This window comes from Suncus etruscus, chromosome 3 (assembly GCF_024139225.1).
Source record: "Suncus etruscus isolate mSunEtr1 chromosome 3, mSunEtr1.pri.cur, whole genome shotgun sequence".
Lineage (NCBI taxonomy): Eukaryota > Metazoa > Chordata > Mammalia > Eulipotyphla > Soricidae > Suncus > Suncus etruscus.
In genome coordinates, this window is record NC_064850.1 from 5,385,208 (window position 1) to 5,407,345 (window position 22,138).

At 39.1% G+C, this 22,138-nt stretch overlaps 1 protein-coding gene across 1 annotated transcript in view; it reads left to right on the plus strand.

The window, feature by feature from the left end:
- MNAT1 (MNAT1 component of CDK activating kinase) overlaps window positions 1-22,138 on the plus strand; it is a 193,736-nt gene that overhangs the window by 133,209 nt on the left and 38,389 nt on the right. The window contains exon 7 of the mRNA XM_049770473.1: window positions 9,044-9,165. Coding sequence (XP_049626430.1) covers window positions 9,044-9,165 — 122 coding nt within the window. The remainder of the gene's footprint in view (window positions 1-9,043; window positions 9,166-22,138) is intronic.

The following is a 22,138-nucleotide window of genomic DNA, read 5'->3' on the forward strand; positions in this document are numbered from 1 at the left end:
AAAAAGAATCCTCGTCCTTTCTTTTGACTCTCATCTCTTTATGTGTTTGCAAGACACGATCTTTGGCTTCTGAGGCCGCCATACTTTAAAAATCATACTATCTGCTTGAGTGTGGCCCAAACATCTAAAAAGGAGGAAAAAGTGCAGGGAGGGAGTCTATACTAAAATAAAAAGACGAAGATATCCAGAGTTTACTCTAAGTTGTATTTGGTAGTAAGTGACTCCATTCCCCTCCCTTCCTTTTCTCTTGCTCGTTCCTCTTTCCAGTCCCTCTCTTTCTTCTTTCTTTCTTCACTACAGCCCTCTCTGAAAATGAGGAAAACAGAGACGCCATTTGTTTCAAGATGGAGATTAATAGTAATCTTTAGAATATACTACAGCAAATGCAGCTGATTGTCAGTAGCAGCTGTCTGAACAACTGGTAGAAAATTAATGTTTTCATGAAGTCTGTAATTTGCAGAGGAACTTCAGAACTCTGCTTATTAATAACTACTGTCTTTGTGCTCTAGGGCACCTTTGTAGTGATGGTGCCTCTTTTATTTTTGTATTTATGGAGATTATAATGTAGTTTTAAAATACTAAAGTGCATTATGTGGCAGTCTGTATTCTCCTGTAGTTCATTTATATAAGTTCAGTGAACACCAAATGTTTTGTTCTCAAGTGAAAAAAAATCTGCCTAATTTTGATTTATCTGCACTGCTTTTGCAATTCACACAACCATAGACAATGTTGATTATGAAAAATAATTGCTTGATATGTTAGTAGTATAAGAATTGATTAAGTCTGATAAATTTTTTTGTTTGTTTGTTTGCTTTTTGGGTCACACCCTACAGCGCTCAAGGGTTACTCCTGGCTCTATGCTCAGAAATTGCTCCTGGCAGGCTCGGGGACCATATGGGATGCCAGGATCTGAACCACCATCCTTCTGCATGCAAGGCAAACAAATGCCTTACCTCCATGCTATCTCTTTGGCCCCCATGATAAATGTTTTTAGGAAGATAATTTAGCCGAGGTAGTTTTATATATTTTTCAAAATATATTCAATTCATGCTGCCTTATAGACAAACCTTCGTTTTGTATATTTCTTTCTTTTTTTTTGGGGGGGGGTCACACCCAGCAATGCTCAGGGGCTACTCCTGGTTCTATGCTCAGAAATCGCTCCTGACAGGCTCAGGGGATCATATGGGATGCCGGGATTTGACCTTCTGCATGCAAGGCAAACACATTACCTCCATGCTATCGCTCCAGCCCTCTTTTTTTGTTTTTGTTTTTGGATCACAGGCGATGGCACTCAGGGGTTACTCCTGGCTATCTGCTTAGAAATTGCTCCTGGCAGGCAGAGGAGACCATATGGAACTCCGGGATTCGAACTATCTTTGGTTCTGGGTCAGCTCCTTGCAAGGCAAACACCCCACAGCTGTGCTATCTCTCTGGCCCCAAGTTTGTATATTTCTTGAGGAAAGTAGTATTTTTTTGTTTATTAGGAAAATAAAATTAATCTCGTATATATACATATGATAAGCACATATATCTGTATTTAAGTATAAGTCTAAATGTTTTATGGAAAAGTTGAATGTGAACATTTTCTAAAAATAAAATGAGTTATATTTTTAGTGAATTATAGGTAATTTGTTCTTTTTTTTTTTTTTTTTTTTTTGGTTTTTGGGCCACACCCGGCGGTGCTCAGTGCTTACTCCTGGCTGTCTCTCAGAAATAGCTCCTGGCAGGCACGGGGGACCATATGGGACACCGGGATTCGAACCAACCACCTTAGGTCCTGGATCGGCTGCTTGCAAGGCAAACACCACTGTGCTATCTCTCCGGGCCCTAATTAAGAATTTTAAAGCAACAAGCACTTTCTAATTTAATTAAGTTGAGGATTGGTGTCCACAGCATAGGTAGCTCCTGACACTCTTTAGGCCAGGGGAATTACGTAGTACCAGGGATTGAATTTATGTCTCCTACATTTAAGGCATGTGTTAGCCCATGGAAATATTTTTCCAATCTTTCTAATTTATTTTAATAAATATAAATATAGTTAAATCCTTAACAGTATAATCAGTTCTGGCAGTGTCCTTTCTGTTCTACTTTCAGTGTCTAACATCTACTTATTGTTCAGTTAAATGGAATTTCTTTCTATAGTCCAGTAATGGAAAAACATTTGGTGGGTTTTGGCATAGAGGGCATAAAACCTGGATTGGGGATGGTGGCAGTGACTCAGATGATAAAACACTTGCCTGTTGTGTTATTTGATTCCTGTGTTTGATTCCTGGCTCCCCATAGCTTCCTGACCACTTCCAAGGTATATTCCAGCTCTTCCAAGCATCTCTGGGCCTCATTAGCAAGGTAAAGCTGGCTTGGGCACCCCTGGATATGACCCTTAGAAACAAGAGCCACTGTACACAAATTGACACAATCCTCCAAAATTAGATTGGCTAGTTTACCTTAGAGAATTTTTGTTTCTTTGTTTATAAAGTAGGCCAAAGAAGAAATACACAAATATATATACAATGCCTAGTACTATGCAGAAACCTTATAGTAAATACCTTGCATCTCCTAATATGAATATATATATATATTAATCATACTTAAATACTCAGTAGATATTTTTGTGTCCTCTGCATGGAACTCTACTCCTGGTAATTACATTCCATATCTTCATGGCTTTGTAAAGACAAGTTATGCAAGCTTGCAAATGAAAATTTATCAGTAGATGTTAAATATTTTTGACTTGATCCGAAATATTTTGGACTTATCTTAAGCTAGTCTCCATTTAGAATTATATCTAATCGCATGTTTTCTATAAGGGTGGTAGTTATATTTGTTTGGGAAGGTAGATTGGAATAGTTAGGAAATTCATAATATTTGTTTCTTTGTAAAAAAGAAGAATCAAGTCATTTGCAGCTTTACTCAGCTATTTTGTATTCCTCCTGTCCCAAACCCTCAAAGTTGCCTGCCCTGTTTCTTACATTTTTTCATGGGTATGACAAAACTACTCATTTTGTAGTTAAATGAATTGAAATTGAAACAGGAGATTTTGTTATCTAGTTGGGTATTTCTTTGAGGTGGTGGGGATGGGGAAATACCATGAATATGAAATAGTATGAATCATTATAAAATATTTCTTCATGAAAAAGTACTTTATTATATTAGGATAGGAGGCTTTAATACATTTAAATAAATTGAAATAAAAGCTTATCAGGCCCTGAATATGACTCATTGATAAAACACATGCTGTATATATTTGACATTTTGATTTGATCTTTGGTACCAAAATATGAAATTAAATATGATTCTTGAAAGATTCATTCTCTATTATAAAGAAGTTCTTTGTTACTTCTTCGCTGAAAATATTTCTGGTTCAGAACATTATTAATTTTATAGTGTTTTTATTTGCTTCTATAATAGTGATATTTATAGGAAACAATATAAAGTAATTTTTATATTTTATCATATTCCAAAATTCAGACCTGTATGTATGTACTTAATATTATTGATTAACTAAAAACTCATTTAAATATTAAGTAAGAATTATTTTTTGCAAACTATTTTGTACTCACTGAAACTAAATGTGCTAAAATGCTATATTCTTTAAAAGTTGCTAATAAGTCTCAATTATTATGTTTCTTAAAATTAATCCTGACTCTTTTTTTTTAATCCTGACTCTTAAGGAGCCAGTTTTCTCTCATTAAATAGCCTCTTTGATGTCTTTCTTTTCTGATCTTTTTATAGAAGTAGATATGATTTGTTGGACGCTCTGTCCTCTTGGCAACAAACTGTAGTTCAGTAGCAAGACAAGCATCAGAGAAAGAATGTAAAATAAATACTTTTCATCACTGCCTCATTTGTCAGTGCTCAAGAAAAAAATACCTAGAATAACAAAACAAATCAAATAAAACCCTTTCTTGGACTCTAAGTTGTTTAGTTTTCAAATGCTGTTAGCTTTTGCAATTTACCTTATTAAGGTAGATATTATTCAAGTCACCATAATATGAATTTTATGAAAATAATAATCAAGTATACTCAGTGCTTTTACTTAACTCTTTTTTTCCTTTATCATTTCTATCCTATTTTAGTAGTGTGTTTCAAACTATTCTTTTACCAGGAATGCTTTTTCTTCTATTCCATTTTGGCCCAATTCAGCCATAATAGTTCATCTCAAATGTCTTTTCTTCCATTTCCTTAGTTGAATGAACATTGAAATATATTTCTCATGTTTGCCAGAGTCATGGCATAAGTACATTTACTTTAAAGTTGAAAAGAATAACGCATTTGGGAGAAAAATAGTGAATTCCTTTCTTCCCCTGGCAAAAATCATTTTGAATTATAATGGTTGCTAAATACATCTGTAAAACAAGTGGTGGGAAAACTAATTGAGGCCCCCCCCCCTTTTGGGCCAGTCCCTGTGTCGCTCAGGGGCTACTCCTGGCTATGTGCTCAGAGATCGCAACTGGCTTGGGGGACTATCTGGGACACCAGCAGATACAACTGCGGTCCATCTAGGTTAGTGTGTGCAGGGCCAATGCCCTACCGCTTGTACCACTGTTCCTGCCGCTACATTTGGTTTTGATGCCACACCTGGCAGTGCTAAGTACTTACTCCTGGTTCTGGGTTCAGGGAATACTCTTGGCCATGCTCTGGGGACCAAATGGAATCCTGGGGATGCCAAAAAAAAGGGGGGGGGCACCGTAGCTGCTGTACTACCCACTGGACCCTGAATTTTTGCTTTGGGTCACACTGGGCAGTACTCAGGTCTTCCCTCTGGCTCTGTACTCAGGGATCACTCCTGGTGGGCTCGGGGAACCTCATGGAGTGCTGGGAACTGAACCTGTGTTGGCTGCATGTAAGGCAAACATTTTATGCTCTGCCTCCCCACCCCAGCTTTTTATATATATATAAAGATATTACATCATATGTAAAACAGTGTATAGTGTACTGTGCAGGGGCCCTCAAACTTTTTAAACGGGGCCAGTTCACTGTCCCTCAAACCACTGGAGGGCCGGACTATAGTAAAAACAAGAACTATGAACAAATTCCTATGCACACTGCCCTTAGCTTATTTTGAAGTGAAGAAACAAAACAGGAACAAATACAATATGTGGCCTGTGGGCCGTAGTTTGAGGACCACTTTGTGCTATTTAGTGGATTTTATGGACTTACTTTGATCAGTGTTTGCCTTATTCTGAATTTGGATCTTAATTCTTGAACAAGATATGATTCCTTTGTATGTTCAACATAACTCAGTCATATCACTATGATCCTTATAGAGAGCATTTGGATCTGTCTAGGATACTATTGATATGTAATTAGCTTGGTCTTTTCTGCTTTAATTTTTGCATATATTGGGAGGTAAATTTGTATGAATGCAGTTATAAAAGTAATTAGTTCTAGGGGTCAGGGGATAGCACAGTGGGTAGGGTGTTTGCCTTGCACATGGCCAAACTGGGTTCGATCCCTGGCATCCCAGATGGTCCCTCAAGACTGCCAGGGATGATTTTTGAGCGCAGATCCAGGTGTGGTGTAACGACTTAGTGCTGCCAAAGTGGCACAAAGAAGCAAAACAAAAGAAAAGCTTAAGAAATAGTTAATTGATTATAGAAATGCTTTTTAAATTTTTTCATATTTACACATAATTTGGGACTGTGGAACCTTGAATACTAGCTTCATATATCCACAGATATGCTGTTGCACTTGGTTTCAATTTGGGCCATTTTAGTTTTTTAGACCAATACAAAAACTTCTAGAAATGCCTGCTAGTAAGCATCCAGGTTGATTGCATATTTGAGATGCTTTAATAATATTAAATTTTAATACTTATTATTTCTTAGTTTTTGCCAACATTTAAAATTTTAAGTAGGTTTACATTAATTTTGAAGTTCTACGATCTAGTTTATATTGGCATGACAGTAAGAATTCTAAGTTAGAGTTGATATATTATTAACATTTTATTTTGGATAATATGAACACTAAAGGGTTTGTGGTGTAGGAAAGGGATTAAAATAAATTAAATTGGCAAAGCCTTCAAGTAATTTCACTATGTTTGAAGAGATTTTGATGAGGTTTCCAGACCAATTTGATGGTTTTAGAGGTTTGGCTTGGCCAAGGATATTACTCTATTAGAATATTACTTTTCTTATACTGTTGATTTCTGTCGATGAACAAGAAGTGTCAGTTGGTGGATAGATACAGAAATAGTGGAAATGAATTCTTTTGTGCATTAAATCATATTTCAGTTATTTGAAAAAGACAGGCTATCACTAAAGAATTTGAAAAATAGGGTGTTTCTGTTAGTGGGAATGTCGTCTGGTTCATATTATATGGAGAACAGTATGGAGACCTCTTTAAAAAAACTCATAGAGCCGCAATGAAATCCAGCGATGTTTCATCTTGGTATTTATTCTAAGAATATAAAGACTTTTATTCAAAACGGTGTATGCACAGCTATATTCATTATAGCTATTAGTACAGTAGCTAAGATAAAGAAGCGGTTCAAATGTCGAAAGACATATGGCTGCGTGGCTAAAGGAACTGTGGGAGTTAATTAGTTGCCTGAAATTTTGTAGCTTTTTTCACTATAAATTTATCCCAAGTCCTTATATGTTATTTAGAATGATAGTGATAGAAGTAGAAAGTGTCTTCCAGTTTATGTTTGAAAGTACAAGCTATTTCACTGAAGTGTTTTCAGTACTTAATTTTAGGGTGTTACTATCAAGGAAAAATACAATTTTCTCCCTAAAGTTTTACTTATTTTCATGACTTATCATTTTGCTGATGATAAAGTTTTACGGTCTTTATAGAGAATGTCAATTTAAATATTTTACGGTCTGTACTGGTGAACTGACTTGAACTACTGTCTTAAACTTTTTGTTTTGTAAACAGTTTTTGATGTTGAATTTACTTTAATAAAATTACTTACTTAAAACACACAATTTCTGGGGCTGGAGAGATAGCATGGAGGTAGGGCATTTGCTTTGCGTGCAGAAGGACGGTGGCTCAAATTCTGGCATCCCATATGATCCCCCGAGTCTGCCAGGAGCGATTTCTGAGCGTAGATCCAGGAGTAACCCCTGAGTGCTGCTGAATGTGACCCAAAAACCAAAAAAAAAAAAAAAAAAAAAAAAAAAAAAAGAAAAGCAAAAGCCCCACACAATTCCAGATTTCTTTACTAGTCATTTGCACAAAGCACATTTACATTCCTACCCCCTAACACTTATTACTGTTTTGTCTTTGGTACTGCATTTTCTTGATATTTCATATAAATGAAATTAGATAATACGTAGTCATTTACCAAACTTCTTTAAATTGGCACAATATTTTGGGTCATCAAATGGTATCACAATGTTTTATTTTGTGAATTTTATTTAACCTATTCTGATATATTGAATGAGTTCATTTTTATATTGTGAGAATGCATCTCCTTTATCCATAAATGAGCTGATGGACCTTCAGCATTGTTGATGGATGGACCTTTAGCCTCTGTATTATGAGTAATTCAACTCTGAACATTATTGTACATGTGTGAAGACTGGGATGCAACTGAGTAGTTGGACACTTGCCTTTTAGTTTTAAGGTCTAATCTTCAACATCACACAAAAATTAAGTGCTCTGTGCCATGTGTTTTTGGATAAGTATGTGGGAGTAGAATCACTAAGTATAAATATATGGTAACTTTAATTCTCAGAGTGAATATGGACACTTTCACCAACATTTAAGTATTCTGATTTTTTAAGAATAGTCTTTGTGGAACTGGAGACATTATACTGGGGCTATGGCACTTGTTTTGCTTGTGGTAAACCCCGGTTCGATTCCTGACATTGGAGTTTTTCTGACCCCTGACTACAGAGCCAGGAATAAAACATTGCTGGTTGCAGCCCCAGGGCAGGGCCCCTCACTCCTGTCAACAACAAAAAAGTGTCTTTGTGAATAATCATTTTAGTGTGTATGAGGAAGTGTTTTTGTTTAGTTTTTAAGTTTTCCTTTTTCCTAAAGATGTTGAGTATCTTTTCATGTATTTACTTAATTTTGGGGACCGCACCTAGGAGTGATGAGGGGCTGTTCCTGGTGTAGTTCTCTGTGGTTACTCCAAGAGCAGTGAGGGACTGTTGTGCTGGGAATTGAACCTTTATCTCCAGCATGCAAAACATGGGCACTACGCCTACGGTATCTCTCTTGCCCTGACATTTTATTTTTATTTTTTTATTTTTATTTTTTTTTTGGTTTTTGGGCCACACCCAGCGATGCTCAGGGGTTACTCCTGGCTGTCTGCTCAGAAATAGCTCCTGGCAGGCACGGGGGACCATATGGGACACCGGGATTCGAACCAACCACCTTTGGTCTTGGATCGGCTGCTTGCAAGGCAAACACCGCTGTGCTATCTCTCTGGGCCCGACATTTTATTTTTTTATACTTAAGACCAACTATGATAGTTTTAGACTCCTAGTAGTGCTGTCTTCTCAGAAAAATCTTTGGTTCTATCTTTTTCTTTGGTTCTGACTTTTCAGAAAAATGTTAGTCTTTTGATAAAATGTTTTCTTTGTATACAGACCTCCCTTTTTTGTTTTTTTGTTTTTGTTTTTGAGCCACATCCACTAGTACTCAGGGGCTACTCCTGGCATATGCTCAGAAATCACTCCTGGAAGACTCGGGGAACGTGTGAGAAGCTGAGGATTGAACCTGGGTCAGTCCTCAGTTGGCTGCGTGCAAAGTGAATGACCTTGCTATGCTATGCTATCACTCTGGCCCCTAGACATCCTTTTTTTTGACACGCCCCCACAAAAAAAAGAAAGGATCTCATGGAGGCTCTAGGCCTCTCTCTATGATTATTGGCCAACCAGGTCAGTGGATCAACAGGTGAGTGTGGATCAAGTTCATGGCCTCATGAACGCAAAGCAGTAGTTTTGCCATTGAGCTATTCCCTGAGCTATAACTATTCTATATTCTGTTTTAAGGGTGAGATGTTTAGTCCATATGAAAATGACTACAAATAAGTTAATATGAAAATAATATTAAAATATACTGGTTTTCTTCACTTTTTTTTGAACAGGGACAGCAAATTCCATTAACACCTGTACAAATGCTTGAAGAAGCTCTATATGAATACCAGCCATTGAAAATAGAGACCTGTGGGCCACAAGTTCCTGAGCTGGAGGTGCTAGGAAGACTTGGGTAAGTTTCTGGAAGAAACTTTTCATTGAGGAATTGTTTAGGATTTTGTTGTTACTGGTTTTAGCTTACATCTTTTAATATTTTAATATGTTGAGTTCATAGAATATTATTCTTATAAATAAATGTTTCTTAATATAACTAAGTTAATATTAGATTTTTTTTCTAGTCTTAGAAAAAATTTCAGATTGAAATTGGATTTTCTTTTTTAATAAGGTTGCCCTTGGCAAATGTATGGAAGTAATTGTTCATTTTTAGCTATTGTGTATTTTTTTTTTAGAAATTAGGGCTCAATTTAATCAGTAGTAATCTATATGTATAGCTCTTAGCCATGAAAAATAATAGATTTATACTGTCTACTGGCTAGAATGAAGCTATAATGAAAAAATAAAAGGATTCAGAAAATTATTTTTTTTTCAAAAGGTGTGTGTAATGTAGTGCTGGCCTGATGTCTCAAAAGCCACATTGATTTTTAGAAGTGAATTTGTGATTGTGGTTTTTGGTATTGAAGATATTAACAGTCAGCTTTAGGAGATAAGTGGGCACTTGGATACTTGAAAACTATAGGTTTATCAGCCTAAACTATTGAATAAAAAAAAGACTAAGGGAGATGAAAGTAAAAGTACAACAGGCAGGACATTTGTTTTGCATGTGGCCAAGCTGAGATTCTGGCATTCCATACAGTCCCTTGAGCATTGCCAAGAATAATTCCCGAGTGCAGAGCCAGCAGTAACTGCTGAGGACAGCTGGGTGTAGCCCCAAAATAACAACAACGAAAGCCGAAAAAGATCCAGAAGCTTGTTTCTTAATAAGAAAAATTTTAGTGTAAAGAATAGTGTAGAGCCCGGAGAGATAGCACAGTGGTGTTTGCCTTGCAAGCAGCCGATCCAGGACCTAAGGTGGTTGGTTCGAATCCCGGTGTCCCCCGTGCCTGCCAGGAGCTATTTCTGAGCAGACAGCCAGGAGTAACCCCTGAGCACCGCCGGGTGTGGCCCAAAAACCAAAAACCGAAAAAAAAAAAAAAAAGAATAGTGTAAAAGTAAATGAAAACAGTAAGACTGAGTAAAGGTTTAAAAAAGATGACCCAATAACAGAAATAAGTTACGACAAAACCCCACATGCTGGGAGTTTTTGATTTTTGTTTTTCTTTGGGCCGTACCTGGAAATGCTCAAAGGTTACTCCACCAGGCTTTGTGGTCAGGAGTTACTCCTGGCAGGGCTCAAGGGGCCATATGAAGTGCTGGGGATTGAACCAGGTTGGCCGTGTGCAAGACAAGCTCGCTACCCGCTGGACTGGCTCTCCAACAAAATCTTCAATAGGATGCATAATGGATTAAATTAGAGTATGGAAGCTTGAAGGTCTAATTACTATAAAAGATGAATAAAAGCTAAAGTGACTTTTAAATCTGAAGTAATAAATTACTCAAGAAGTTGACTTGAGTGCCGAGACTGAAGCTTGAAAAGGTAATTAAGGGTTGTGTGTTCTAAAAAGTTAGAAGTGGTAGGCTGGGGTGGCTGGAGTGAGAGTATAACTGATAGAGTGCTTGCTTTGCTCATGGCCAACCCAGGTTCGATCCTTGGTATCCCATATGATCCCTCAAGCACCAGCGGGAGTGATTCCTGAGTGAAGAGCCAGGAGTAACTCCTGAACATTGCTGGGTGCAGCCCCCAAATAAAGTGAAAATTTAAAAAAAAATTTTTTTTTAGGGTGAGGCATGATATATAAAATATTTTCTTTTCTGTGCTCTAAACTTTTGAATTAGTTTTTGTTTTTATTTGAATTTATTAATCATTCTTTCTTTACAGATTTTTTTCTCTTTATTTTTGTTTGTTTATGATTGAGTTTCAGTCATTGCAGTGTACAACACCCTTCCTCCACCAAGTCCCCAGTTTCCTTGCTGCCCTGCCTTCTTGCCCGACTCTGGCATTCTCTCTCTCTCTCTCTCTCTCTCTCTTTTTTCTCTCTTCTCTCTCTGTCTTTCTCTCTTCTCTCTCTCTCTCTCTCTCTCTCTCTCTCTCTCTCTCTCTCTCACACACACACACACACACACACACACGGTCTCTCTCATTACTGAGGGGAATCATGCCTATTGATTAAAATAATAAAGAAGGCCCTTAGGATGGAGCCAAATGGAGGTCGATGATGATGGAGGCTCTTCTCTGCAGTCCCAAGCCACGTGGGTTTCTGCAATCCCCAGCAGGCAGGTATCTGGGTTCAGGTAGAGGCGAGTACATCATCCACACAGGTTCCAGAGAGATAACATCTTTATCTGCCCTAGCCAACGTGTGTGGCCTGTATCATAAACCTATTTAAGCACATGCCATCCTTAGCTTGCCCTGCGCCTTAACTTCTTTCAGCCATGTCTTCTCCTCCTCCTCCTCCTCCTCCTCCTCCTCCTCTCCTCCTCCTCCTCCTCCTCCTCCTCCTCCTCCTCCTCCTCCTCCTCCTCCTCCTCCTCCTCCATCTCCTCCTTCTTCTTCTTCTCCTCCTCCTCCTCCTCCTCCTCCTCCTCCTCCTCCTCCTCCTCCTCCTCCTCCCCCTCTCCCCCCTCTTCTCCCAGAAATGGGAGGGTCTTTCTTATAGGTCAGGTTACACAAAGAATAGGTGTAGGGTTACAATGCCTATCACTTCATCTCCTAAAGTGATCATTTCCAACTGTCATTGTCATAGTGGCCCTTTCTCTGCCCTAACTGCACTCCCTTACTATTTGTGGCAAGCTTCCTACAATGGACTAGTCCTCCTGGTACTCTAGTGTCTCTGAGTAGTATTACCAGAAGAATTAGTACTTTTTTGGGGCCGGGGGGACTCAGGCATTATTCCTGGCTCTATGCTCAGAAGTCATTCCTGGCAGGCTCGGGGGACCATATGGGATGCCAGGATTCAAACTGGGGTTTGACCTGTGTTAGCTGTGTGCAAGGGAAATGACTTACGACTGTGCTATCACTCCGGCCCCAGAAATAGTAAATTTTTTAATTTTAGTTTAATTGTTGCAAAAATATTGATGTAGATATATTCAAATAATTTTAATGTAATAGTTTTTGGAATGGGTGAATTAAGGTATCTGGATATACTTCATTTCCAAAGAACTACATTTTTTGCTATCAAAATACTTAAGACTTAATGAGCATTTATCATTTTTTATCCATCAACTTTGAATTATATTATTATTTTTTTTGAATTATATTATTAGGTGTAAGTAAATACTTTCTTAAATATACACGTGAATGGTTTAAAGAGTGGTAAATTTGTGAGCTTATTATGAAATGAGAAGAAACTTGATTTAAAGATAATCTTTGCTGCATATTATTTAATTCACTTATCCTTATACATAAGTTTAATGAAGCATTTGCTACCAGAATTCTGTAGAAAAATGTTTCTTTTCAAGGCTGGAGCAATAGTACAGTGGGTAGGGCATTTGTCTTGAAGCAGCCAACCCGGTTTGATCCTCAGCATCCTATGTGGTCCCTTGAGCACTGCCAGGAGTAATTCCTGAACAAATAGCTGGCCAGGAGTAACCTCTAAGCACCATTGGGTGTGGTCCAAAATCAAAAACAACAACAAAAAAAAATCTTTTTTTTTGGGGGGTTTTGGGTCATACCTGGCAGCACTCAGGGGTTCCTCCTGGCTCTACGCTCAGAAATCTCTCCTGGCAGGCTTGGGGACCATATGGGATGCCGGGATTTGTACCACCATCCTTCCGCATGCAAGGCAAATGCCCCATCTCCATGTTGCCTCTCTGGCCCCCACAAAACGTTTTTCTTCCAAATTTGAATATTTTATTTACATTTTCTTTTACATATTAGATGCATAATTCTAGTATTTCCAGTACACAATAAAAGGAACCTTCTAACATTTTGACTTTTTTCTGTAAATGTTAGTTCTTTAACCACATGTCATTCTTTTGAATTTTTTCTGGGAAACCATAGTTTATAAGAAACCATGTGCCTGGAGGTTTTTTTTCTTTTTAAAAATAACCCCCTCTAACAGTTTTTGCTATGAATCCATTATTATAAAAATAACTTACTTTATGACACACCATATTTTGGTATGCCATGACTATTTGTCCCTTTTATCCCACCTCCTGTAAAGAGTCTTTGCCATTGACCCAAGTTATAAAATGAATGAGAATCACTAATTCCAAAATTGCTTCCAGATGAATTATACAAGTTCTCAATGTGAAAAACAAACCTCAAAATCAATGAACAAATATTGGGAATGTAATTCTAAATGCACGATCCATAAAGTGAAAAGGATGCATAAATAATAAGATGGCATAAATATTTAAAACCCCAAGCAGCAAAAACATTCCAGTTAACATGTGTGAAAGACAAATAACAACAGAAAACTAGAATCAAAAAATAAAATGAGGGGCCGGAGAGATAGCATGGAGGGTTAGGCGTTTGCCTTTCATGCCAGAAGGTCATTGGTTCGAATCCCAGTGTCCCATATGGTCCCCTGTGCCTGCCAGGAGCAATTTGCTGAGCATGGAGCCCAGCCAGGAGTAACACCCTGAGCACTGCTCGGGTGTGACCCCAAAAAACCCACAAAAGAAAAGAGAAAAGAAAAGAAAAAGAACAAGGAAGAGAAGAGAAGAGAAGAGAAGAGAAGAGAAGAGAAGAGAAGAGAAGGAGAAGAGAAGAGAAGAGAAGATGACTGGTATTCCTGTTCCCCATACATAAGCGAGGTTAAGATCTAAGGTGTGCACCCCCCAGGTAGAAAAAGACTATCAGTGCTATAAATAGTAGTCTAGTAAAAACAATAAGAAGCTTACAATTTTAATTCCACTGATAAAAATTGTAAAATTAGAGTGTTAGGCACAGTGAGTAGGGAGTTTGCTTTGCATGTGGCTGACCCAGATTTGATCATTGGGCATCCCAGATGGTCCCCCTGAGTCTGCCAGCAGTGATTTCTGGGAGCAGAACCAGGAGTAAAGCTCTGAGTATCTCTGAGTGTGACCCCTAAGAAAAACAAAGGCAAAAACAAAACAAATGGTAAAATTAACAGCAAAAGATACTTCTTTAAAACACCTGTATCTCACAGCGATTCCAGTTAAAATAAAACCACTAAAAGATAGTATGGTAATTCTTTTTTTTTTTTTTGTATGGTAAATTCTTAAGAAAATATTCTCTTTTTTGGTGGGGTTTGGGCCACACCCGGTGATTACTTAGGGGTTGCTCCTAGCTTGGGGGACCACATGGGACGCCAGGGATCAAACACGGGTCCGTCCTGGGTCAGCTGCAAGCAAGGCAAAAACGCCCTACTGCTGTGCTATTGCTCCAGCCCCTTAAGAAAATATTTAAGAAGAGTAAATGATACTCTGGTAATAATACCCATAGACAATAGAGATAAGGTTTGAAAGATCCAGCCCATGATTCTCAAGCTTAACCACAGAGTGGTGAGTGCAGTTAGAGTAATTACTACAGTAGCAAGTGTCATGACCCATGGTAGCCAGTGATGAGAAGTAGAATGCCCTGTCTAGAATACACGCAGGGGGTGGGGGGGGGGAGGTGAGGGGGCAATGGCGGTGGTAAGGTGCTCTGGTGAAGGAAAGTGTTCTTTTTTATGACTGAAACCCAACTACAAACATAAACATGGGCTTAGCTTGTTATGACAGTGTTTGCTTAGGTCAAATGTGCCCCCCCTTTACAGAGCCTCGTGCCCCCTCCCTAGGGTCCACGCCCCAATATTTGAGAAGCATCAGAGCCTTAAGGGATTGCTGAGGGTACTGGAGAGATAGTTCATGAGGTTAGGCACTTACCTTGCATTGACTGACCTCAGATCCCCCTGACACACATTAAGAAGAGTGATTGCTGAGCAGAGAGCCAGTAGAGCCAGTAGGAAGCCATGAAACCTGGAGCGTCATGGTGGAGGGAGGTTACACCAAAAAAGATCGCTGGATTACTTGGACTTGCCTCAGCAGTAGACGCTCAGGCTCATATAAAGGCTCGGAATTTGATCTCTGATGGCACAAAAAGGAGGAAAAAAATAAGAAATTTAATCAAGCTTGAGAAGAGTTTCATACTTTGCTAATAATATGGTAGAATAATGTTGAAGAGTTGTTTCTTTATAAATGCATATAATATTAACTCAAAAAGTAGTTTAAAAGAAGGGATGTATGCGGTTATTGCTTAGTGGTAGAGTACTGGCCTTGTGCATTCAAGCCCTGGATTCAATCCTGCATTCAAAGGAAGGAAATCGTGTGGAATGAAAAGAGTAGGAAACAAAAGATAACTATTACCTAATATCAGTTCAAAGGGAGCAGCTTTCTAATATTTACAAATATTTTTCAACCCCCTCCTTAGCCTAATATTTAGAAATATTTATTTCTAATATTTAGATAGCTTTGAGGATGGAAGTCTTGTCCCAGGGTTACAAGGAAAGATGAGTGACCTTAGTGCCTTTGTGCAGAAGACTTGTAAAGTAGACTTGGAGACCTTGTAGTCTTATAAAGTAGAAAAAGCGAAAACTTAAATCATTCCACTGTAGAAAAAAATTTAAATATTCACTTTTCTGTAGAATAGTCTAATTTTTTGTGGTAAAATGTTTTGGCCGAATACCCTTAATCATTTTGTTTTCTCTACCAATTGCAATGTAAGGCATTTAAAACTATGATGGCAAATGAATTCACTTAAGTTTGTTTCCTCTACTAATTATAACAAAAAAAATAAACTATGGTGGTAATTTAATTTCTTGTGTCTTTAAAAACAGATACTAAAATTACTATTATACATAATCAGTGGTGTAAAAAAAAAATCTTGGGTAGTAGTGATAATGAATTAATTCAGTTTCATTAGAAGAAGAATTCCGGGTTTGAATTTTTTATTAGCACCTATTTTGTTTTCTTGGATTTCTCAACAGCTTGAAGATTTTAGAAATTTCATATAAACCTCAGTGTTATTTTCCTTTTTTTTTTCCTTTGGTTTTTGGGCCCACACCCAAGCGGTGCTCCAGGGGTTACTCCTGGCTGTCTGCTCCTGGCAGGCACAGGGGGACCATATGGGACACCCGGGATTCGAACCAACCACCTTTGCTCCTGGATCGGCTGCTGCAAGGCAAACGCCGCTGTGCTATCTCTCCGGGCCTTTCCTTTTTTTCTTTTAAATATTATAGTTTTGATTGAAGGTTGCATTAAAATCTATATACATTTTTTGGTACTCATGGACATTTGGACCTTAATTCCTTTCCATTTTCTACGTAGAACTATCCTTCCTCTCTTGAAGTCTTATTGTGGGTGCAAGAGGGCATTCTTCTTGGTGCTCAGGACTTATTCCTGCCTCTGTATGCAGTGCAGATACTCAAGTGAGGTCGGGTGTGGTACTAAGAATTGAACCAGGATCCAGGGGAAGCACCTTATCCACAGTCTATACTCTCCTCTTCTGGTTTCCTCAGTCTATCTGCCCCGCCTCCCCCTTTTTGCCCTTCTTTCGTCTACCCTCCCTTCGTCCCTTCCTCCGTCCTTTCCTCTGTCCCTCCCTCGCCTCCCTTCTTATCTCCAGGGCATCATGTAAGCAAGGCACGTGCTCCCATTACTCAGTTATTTTCCTGGCCCTTGCTCTGTAGCTTTTTTTTTTTTTTTAATTTCATCTTATAGTTTTTGTTTATATTGGTCTTTCATTGCCTTTTGGTCGAATTGATTCCTAAATATTCTTTGGCTACAGTTGTCAATGGTATTGTTTTTCTTAATTTATCCGCCACTACTTGAATATTAGAATGCATCAGATTTTTATCTATAGTTTTTAAAAATATTATAAAATATATAAACAATCGCTTTGCGGTAGTCATTGTTTCTAATAGCTTTTTTTTTTTTTTTTTTGATGGCACCTCCCAAGCAATGCTCCTAGGAATACTTGGAACTACTTAGCTAACTAGGCAGAGAAGACTATTCAAAACTAGGGCTCAATGATTGATGGTTTTTTTGGATCCTTGGGAGGCCTCCAGGTTTATATCTCGTGGTGCATGGATGCCAGATAGTGCAGGAATTGGAAACGTGAGACCTTGCTCATGCAAGGGCATGTTACCCTTGAACTTGGTTGGACCATCTCCCTGATGCCTACCAATCGACTGGTGTGTTTTGTGTATTTCTGCTATATTCAATGGCATCAGGATTGAACCTCCCTGGACCTTTGTTATATAATCATCCACAAAGCCCATTCAGCTAATAACTTCTTAAATAGAGTTCTTAAGCAATTTTAAAATATATGAGTGGGGCCAGAAAGATGGTTTATAGCAGGTAAGATGTCTCACCTTGCATGGAGCTACCCAGGTTCAATCCCCCTTATCCCCCACTTGTGGCATTGTCACATTGCAAAACAAAAAGTATGTGTGTATGTGTGTATTCCACCAACACCTGCAAATAAAATTAGTTTAATTTCTTTCCCAGACTCTAATTCTTTGATTTCCATCTTACCTCATTGTTCTGTCCTGGCTAAAGCCTCAATTAATAAAAACTTGCCTTTTCCTTATTTTAAATAAAAACTTTTCAGTGTTTTCATTATTGAGTATGATACTAGCTGTGGGTTTAGAGTAGATGGCTTGAATTATGCTGATGTATCTTCTTTTTTGGAGGTGGGAGAGCATATCCGTGGTGCACAGGGCTTACTCTTGGCTCTTAGCTCGGGGATTATCCTGGGAGCTCAGGGGACCATGTGAGGTGCCAGGGATCAGACTCAAGTTGGCTAAATGCAAGACAAATTCCCTCCCCAGTGTACTATTGCCCTGGCCCCTCTGGTATGCTATTTCTAGTCTTTCTTACTGAGAGGTTTTATGATAAATGGATGTTGACTCATGCCAAATACATTATCAGCATCTCTAGATATAACGTGATATTTTGCCTTTTTATTGATATATTACAGTATTACAATAGTTTATTTGTATGTAGGATCATTGCATCACTGGAGTAAACCTCATTTGATTCTTTTGATAAATTGTCAGATTCAATCTGCTAGTATTTTATTGAAAAAGTTTTTCATCAGTATTGATCTGAGATATATCTTGTCTTATTTCTTTGTAATGTCCTTACTGGTTTGCTCTCATGATAGTGTAATGAATTTCATAATACTCACTTTTATCTGATTTTCTGAAGTCTGGTCTTATAGTGAACTTCTCTAAAGATCTTTAAAATTCACTGGTGAATCCATCTGGTTCCATCAAGGCTTTATAGATTGGATTACTGTTTCAACTCCATGCTTAAGATAATACGATTGAGGTTTTCTATTTCTTCTTATTTCATTCTTGATAGGTTATTTAAATGTATTTATCCTTTTCTTCTAGGTTAAGGTTTCTTGAGAGATTGCTAGTGCTTGAGCAGAGAGGATGGTAGGATCAGCGGCATCTGCTGTAGGCTCTTTCTGCAGTGATCCAGGCTTTCCCCACTGCTTTAGGTGGTCAGTAATCCCTCTCCTGTGGCGTATTCTTGATATGCTTCTCAGCTCTTTCAGGGAAAGTGCCTAAAAGGGAAAGTGACACAGGAGTTACAGCTATGCCCTTGGATCAGTCTATAAGTTTCAGTAGTAGTTACAGGTAGATACAGAGGATTGCCAAAGCCTGGAGTTGTTTTTAGTAAAATAAATTTTAAAGGGAAAAATCAATAGCCCCTTTTCCAGGTGCATTTCATGTACACTCTCTCAGCTCGGTCTGACTAGAGGGAGGAAACACCAAAGATGAGCAGAACTCCAGCAGTATCCTCGGGCATGGATAGAACTGGGACCTTGCAGAGTAGAAGGTGAATCGCAGAGAGGAGTCTCCCTTAGGAGGAGGCCAAGGAGTGAGGACATTTATGTGTCAACAAGCTCCACAGCGCTCAGGCTTGAGCTTTTAACTGCCTCTACCTGAGGGGTCACAGTTGTTAATCTCTACTCTAACCAGGTGCTCCCTAGAAACCACAGAGTCTATCTTCGGGCTTCATGCATTCCCAGTAGCTGCAGCAGCAGCAGCAGCAGCAGCAGCAGGTATATGAGGGAAACTCCCCAGTGCTTGGCTGTTTCTTTTCTGCCTGGTATTTGCAGTTGCTGGTGTCAGTTTGCTCCTTTGGCCTTCTTGCATAGAGCTCTCCTCCCATGCTTTGCTGTTCTCTGGAGAAAACCTCCTCTCTGCACCTGGCATTGCATGGAGCCATCACTGACTAATGCTGTTCCCAAGGATTAATTTTATAAGATGGGCTTCACCCCGAAGACTTGAAAGCGAGGCAAGCTGGGAATCAACTTCCCTCCCTTTTGCAAGTCAGAGAGCCCCCGTGGAACAAAGGCAGGTCTTGTTCGACTTGTTCCTAGACTCCTCGCCTTCTGCTGCCTCTCTCCAAGTGAGGACTTTGCGTGGCGAGTCCTGATCCGGGTTCCCTGATCCTCAGTTTCTCCTGAACTTCAAAGGATAGGCCTGTGCTGTGGTTACCCGGGAGTGTTCACTTGGTGTTTGCCTTTCGACTCCCTTTTTATTGTTAAACAGAACTAGGTTCCCTGCGTATGTATAAGTCACAAGCTTCCATCTTCTATGCTAGTGGGGAGAAGCTTTTTGGCATAGTGGGGAGATGGGGCTCAAACCTGGGGCCCTACCAGTGGTTCCATGCAGGGGCACAAGGTTATGATGCTGCTCAGACCCCTTGGTGCCAGAGATGACCCCTGCCACCGTGGCTGTGATTGTGGCTTCTGGGGTTACCCTTATAATGTCAAACCTGGAATCAAGGTACATGCCAGCAAGTTTTAGTATATTCTGACCCCCAAGAAAATATCTTTAAATTTTATCCTTTTTTTGTTCATTTTTGGGCCACACTGGGCAGTGCTCAGGTGTTCCTTCTAGCTCTGCACTCAGGATTATTCTGGTGGGACTCAGGTGATTGTGTGATAATGCTGTGAAATTAAACCTGGGTTTTCCATGTACAAGACAAGGGCCCTCCCTGCTGTGCCTCAGTTTCAACCTTTTCATTTTTAATTCGATTTTTTTAAAATTTTGGGTCATATCCAGTGGTGCTCAAGGGTCACTCCCGGCTCTGCACTCAGAAATCATTATTACTCCTGGCATGCTTGGGGGAACATAAGGAATGCTGGAAATTAAATTAGGGTTGGCCACATTGCAAGGCAAGTTGCTCTGTCCGCTGTTCTGTCTCTGTGGCCCCCAATGTTTTGAAAGATTTTGTCTGATTAAGTTTGACCAACATAGATAAGTTGCCTGTATATTAATTTAAAACTATCTGATTTGGGATCTTAATTAACATCTGAAGAATTTCTCTTGCTATTTAATAAAAATCTCTGGAGCTGAATACGTCATGCCCCTGGGGAGGGAATTATGTAAGAGTGCAGAGAATCAGAATCTTAAAGAACATTTCTTTTTTTTCTTCCTTTTTGGGCCACACCCGGTGACGTTCAGGGGTTACTCCTGGCTATGTGCTCAAAAATTGCTCCTCGCTCGGGGGACTATATGGCATGCTGGGGATCAAACCCAGATCTGTCTTGGGGGGTCAGCCTTGTGTGTGCTATCACTCTGACCCTTAGGTCAATTTCTTTCTTTTTTTTTTTTTTTTGGTTTTTGGGCCACACCCAGTAACGCTCAGGGGTCACTCCTGGCTATGTGCTCAGAAGTTGCTCCTGGCTTGGGGGACCATATGGGACTCCGGGGGATCGAACCGTGGTCCGTCCAAGGCTAGCGCAGGCAAGGCAGGCACCTTACCTTTAGCGCCATCGCCCGGCCCCTCAATTTCTTAAAATTTACCGTTAGTAGGTGAGATGGTTTTCCTTTGACCTACCTTTTAAAAATATTTTTAGCATTTTGTACATTTATGCTTCAAAGTAAACTTCCTTCATCAAAGTAATAGTTTATTTAAAATCTTTCAAGTTTTTTTTTGGTTTTTGGGTCACACACACCCAGCAGTGCTCAGGGGTTACTCCTGGCTCTACGCTCAGAAATTGCTCCTGGCAGGCTCAGGGATGCTAGGAATCGAACTGCTGTTCTTCTGCATGCAGGGCAAATGCCTTACCTCCATGCTGTCTCTCCGGCCCCAAATCTTTCAAGTTTAATGTATATTTGTATAAGTTGATAATAAAATATTTTCAAAGAAGCAAAGCAAGCCAACATCTACCTATCAATGGCTTTACCTAAGATACGACCATTTGTATCACACCCTATTAACAGCCAGCTGCCATATATTTTGAGCTTTTACTTGGTACTGCTTTAAATTTATTAACTGATTAGATAATTGGCAATTACAAATGATTCAGTGTTTATTAGATGTTAAATTTTTTACTCATGTCACTGATTCTATTATAATTATTTTTTTTTTTTTTTACAGATTATGGTTCATTCATATATAGGCAATGTGTCTACAGTAAAAATCTTTCTTTTTTTATTTTTTGGTGTTTGGTTTTTGGGTCATACCAGGTGGTGCTCAGAGGTTACTCCTGACTCTGCACTCAGAAATCACTCCTGGCAGGCACAGGAGACCAAATAGGATGCCAGGATTTGAACCACCATCAGGCCTGACCTGGCTGGGTACAAGGCAAACGCCCTACTACTTTTCTATCTCTTCAGCCCCTAAAATCTTTTCTTTGAACTTGGTGAATATTCTTATCATAGTGTTTCTAAAGACATCGAGAATTTATATAAATTTACTGTGTTTTTTAGGGGGTGTTTTTTTTTTGGGGGGGGGTGGCCATACCCTGTGATACTCAGGGGTTATTCTTGGCGCTGTCATCAGAAATTGCTTCTGGCTTGAAGGACCATATGGGATGCCAGGGATCGAACCCGGGTCCGTCCTGGGTCAGCCGTGTACAAGACCAACACCCTACCACTGCACCATTGCTTCAGCCACTACTGTACTTTTTTTTTTTTTAATGTCTTTTGTGATACTGTTTTTACTCATTGAGTTTGGTGGGTTTCCGTGTTCTCCCTTATTGATTTTCTAGTGTTCTTGCTTTGATGGGAATGAATTTTTATAGTTAGGTTCACTGGAAGATGCTGACAGATTAAGGTGAGGTTGTTATCTTTATT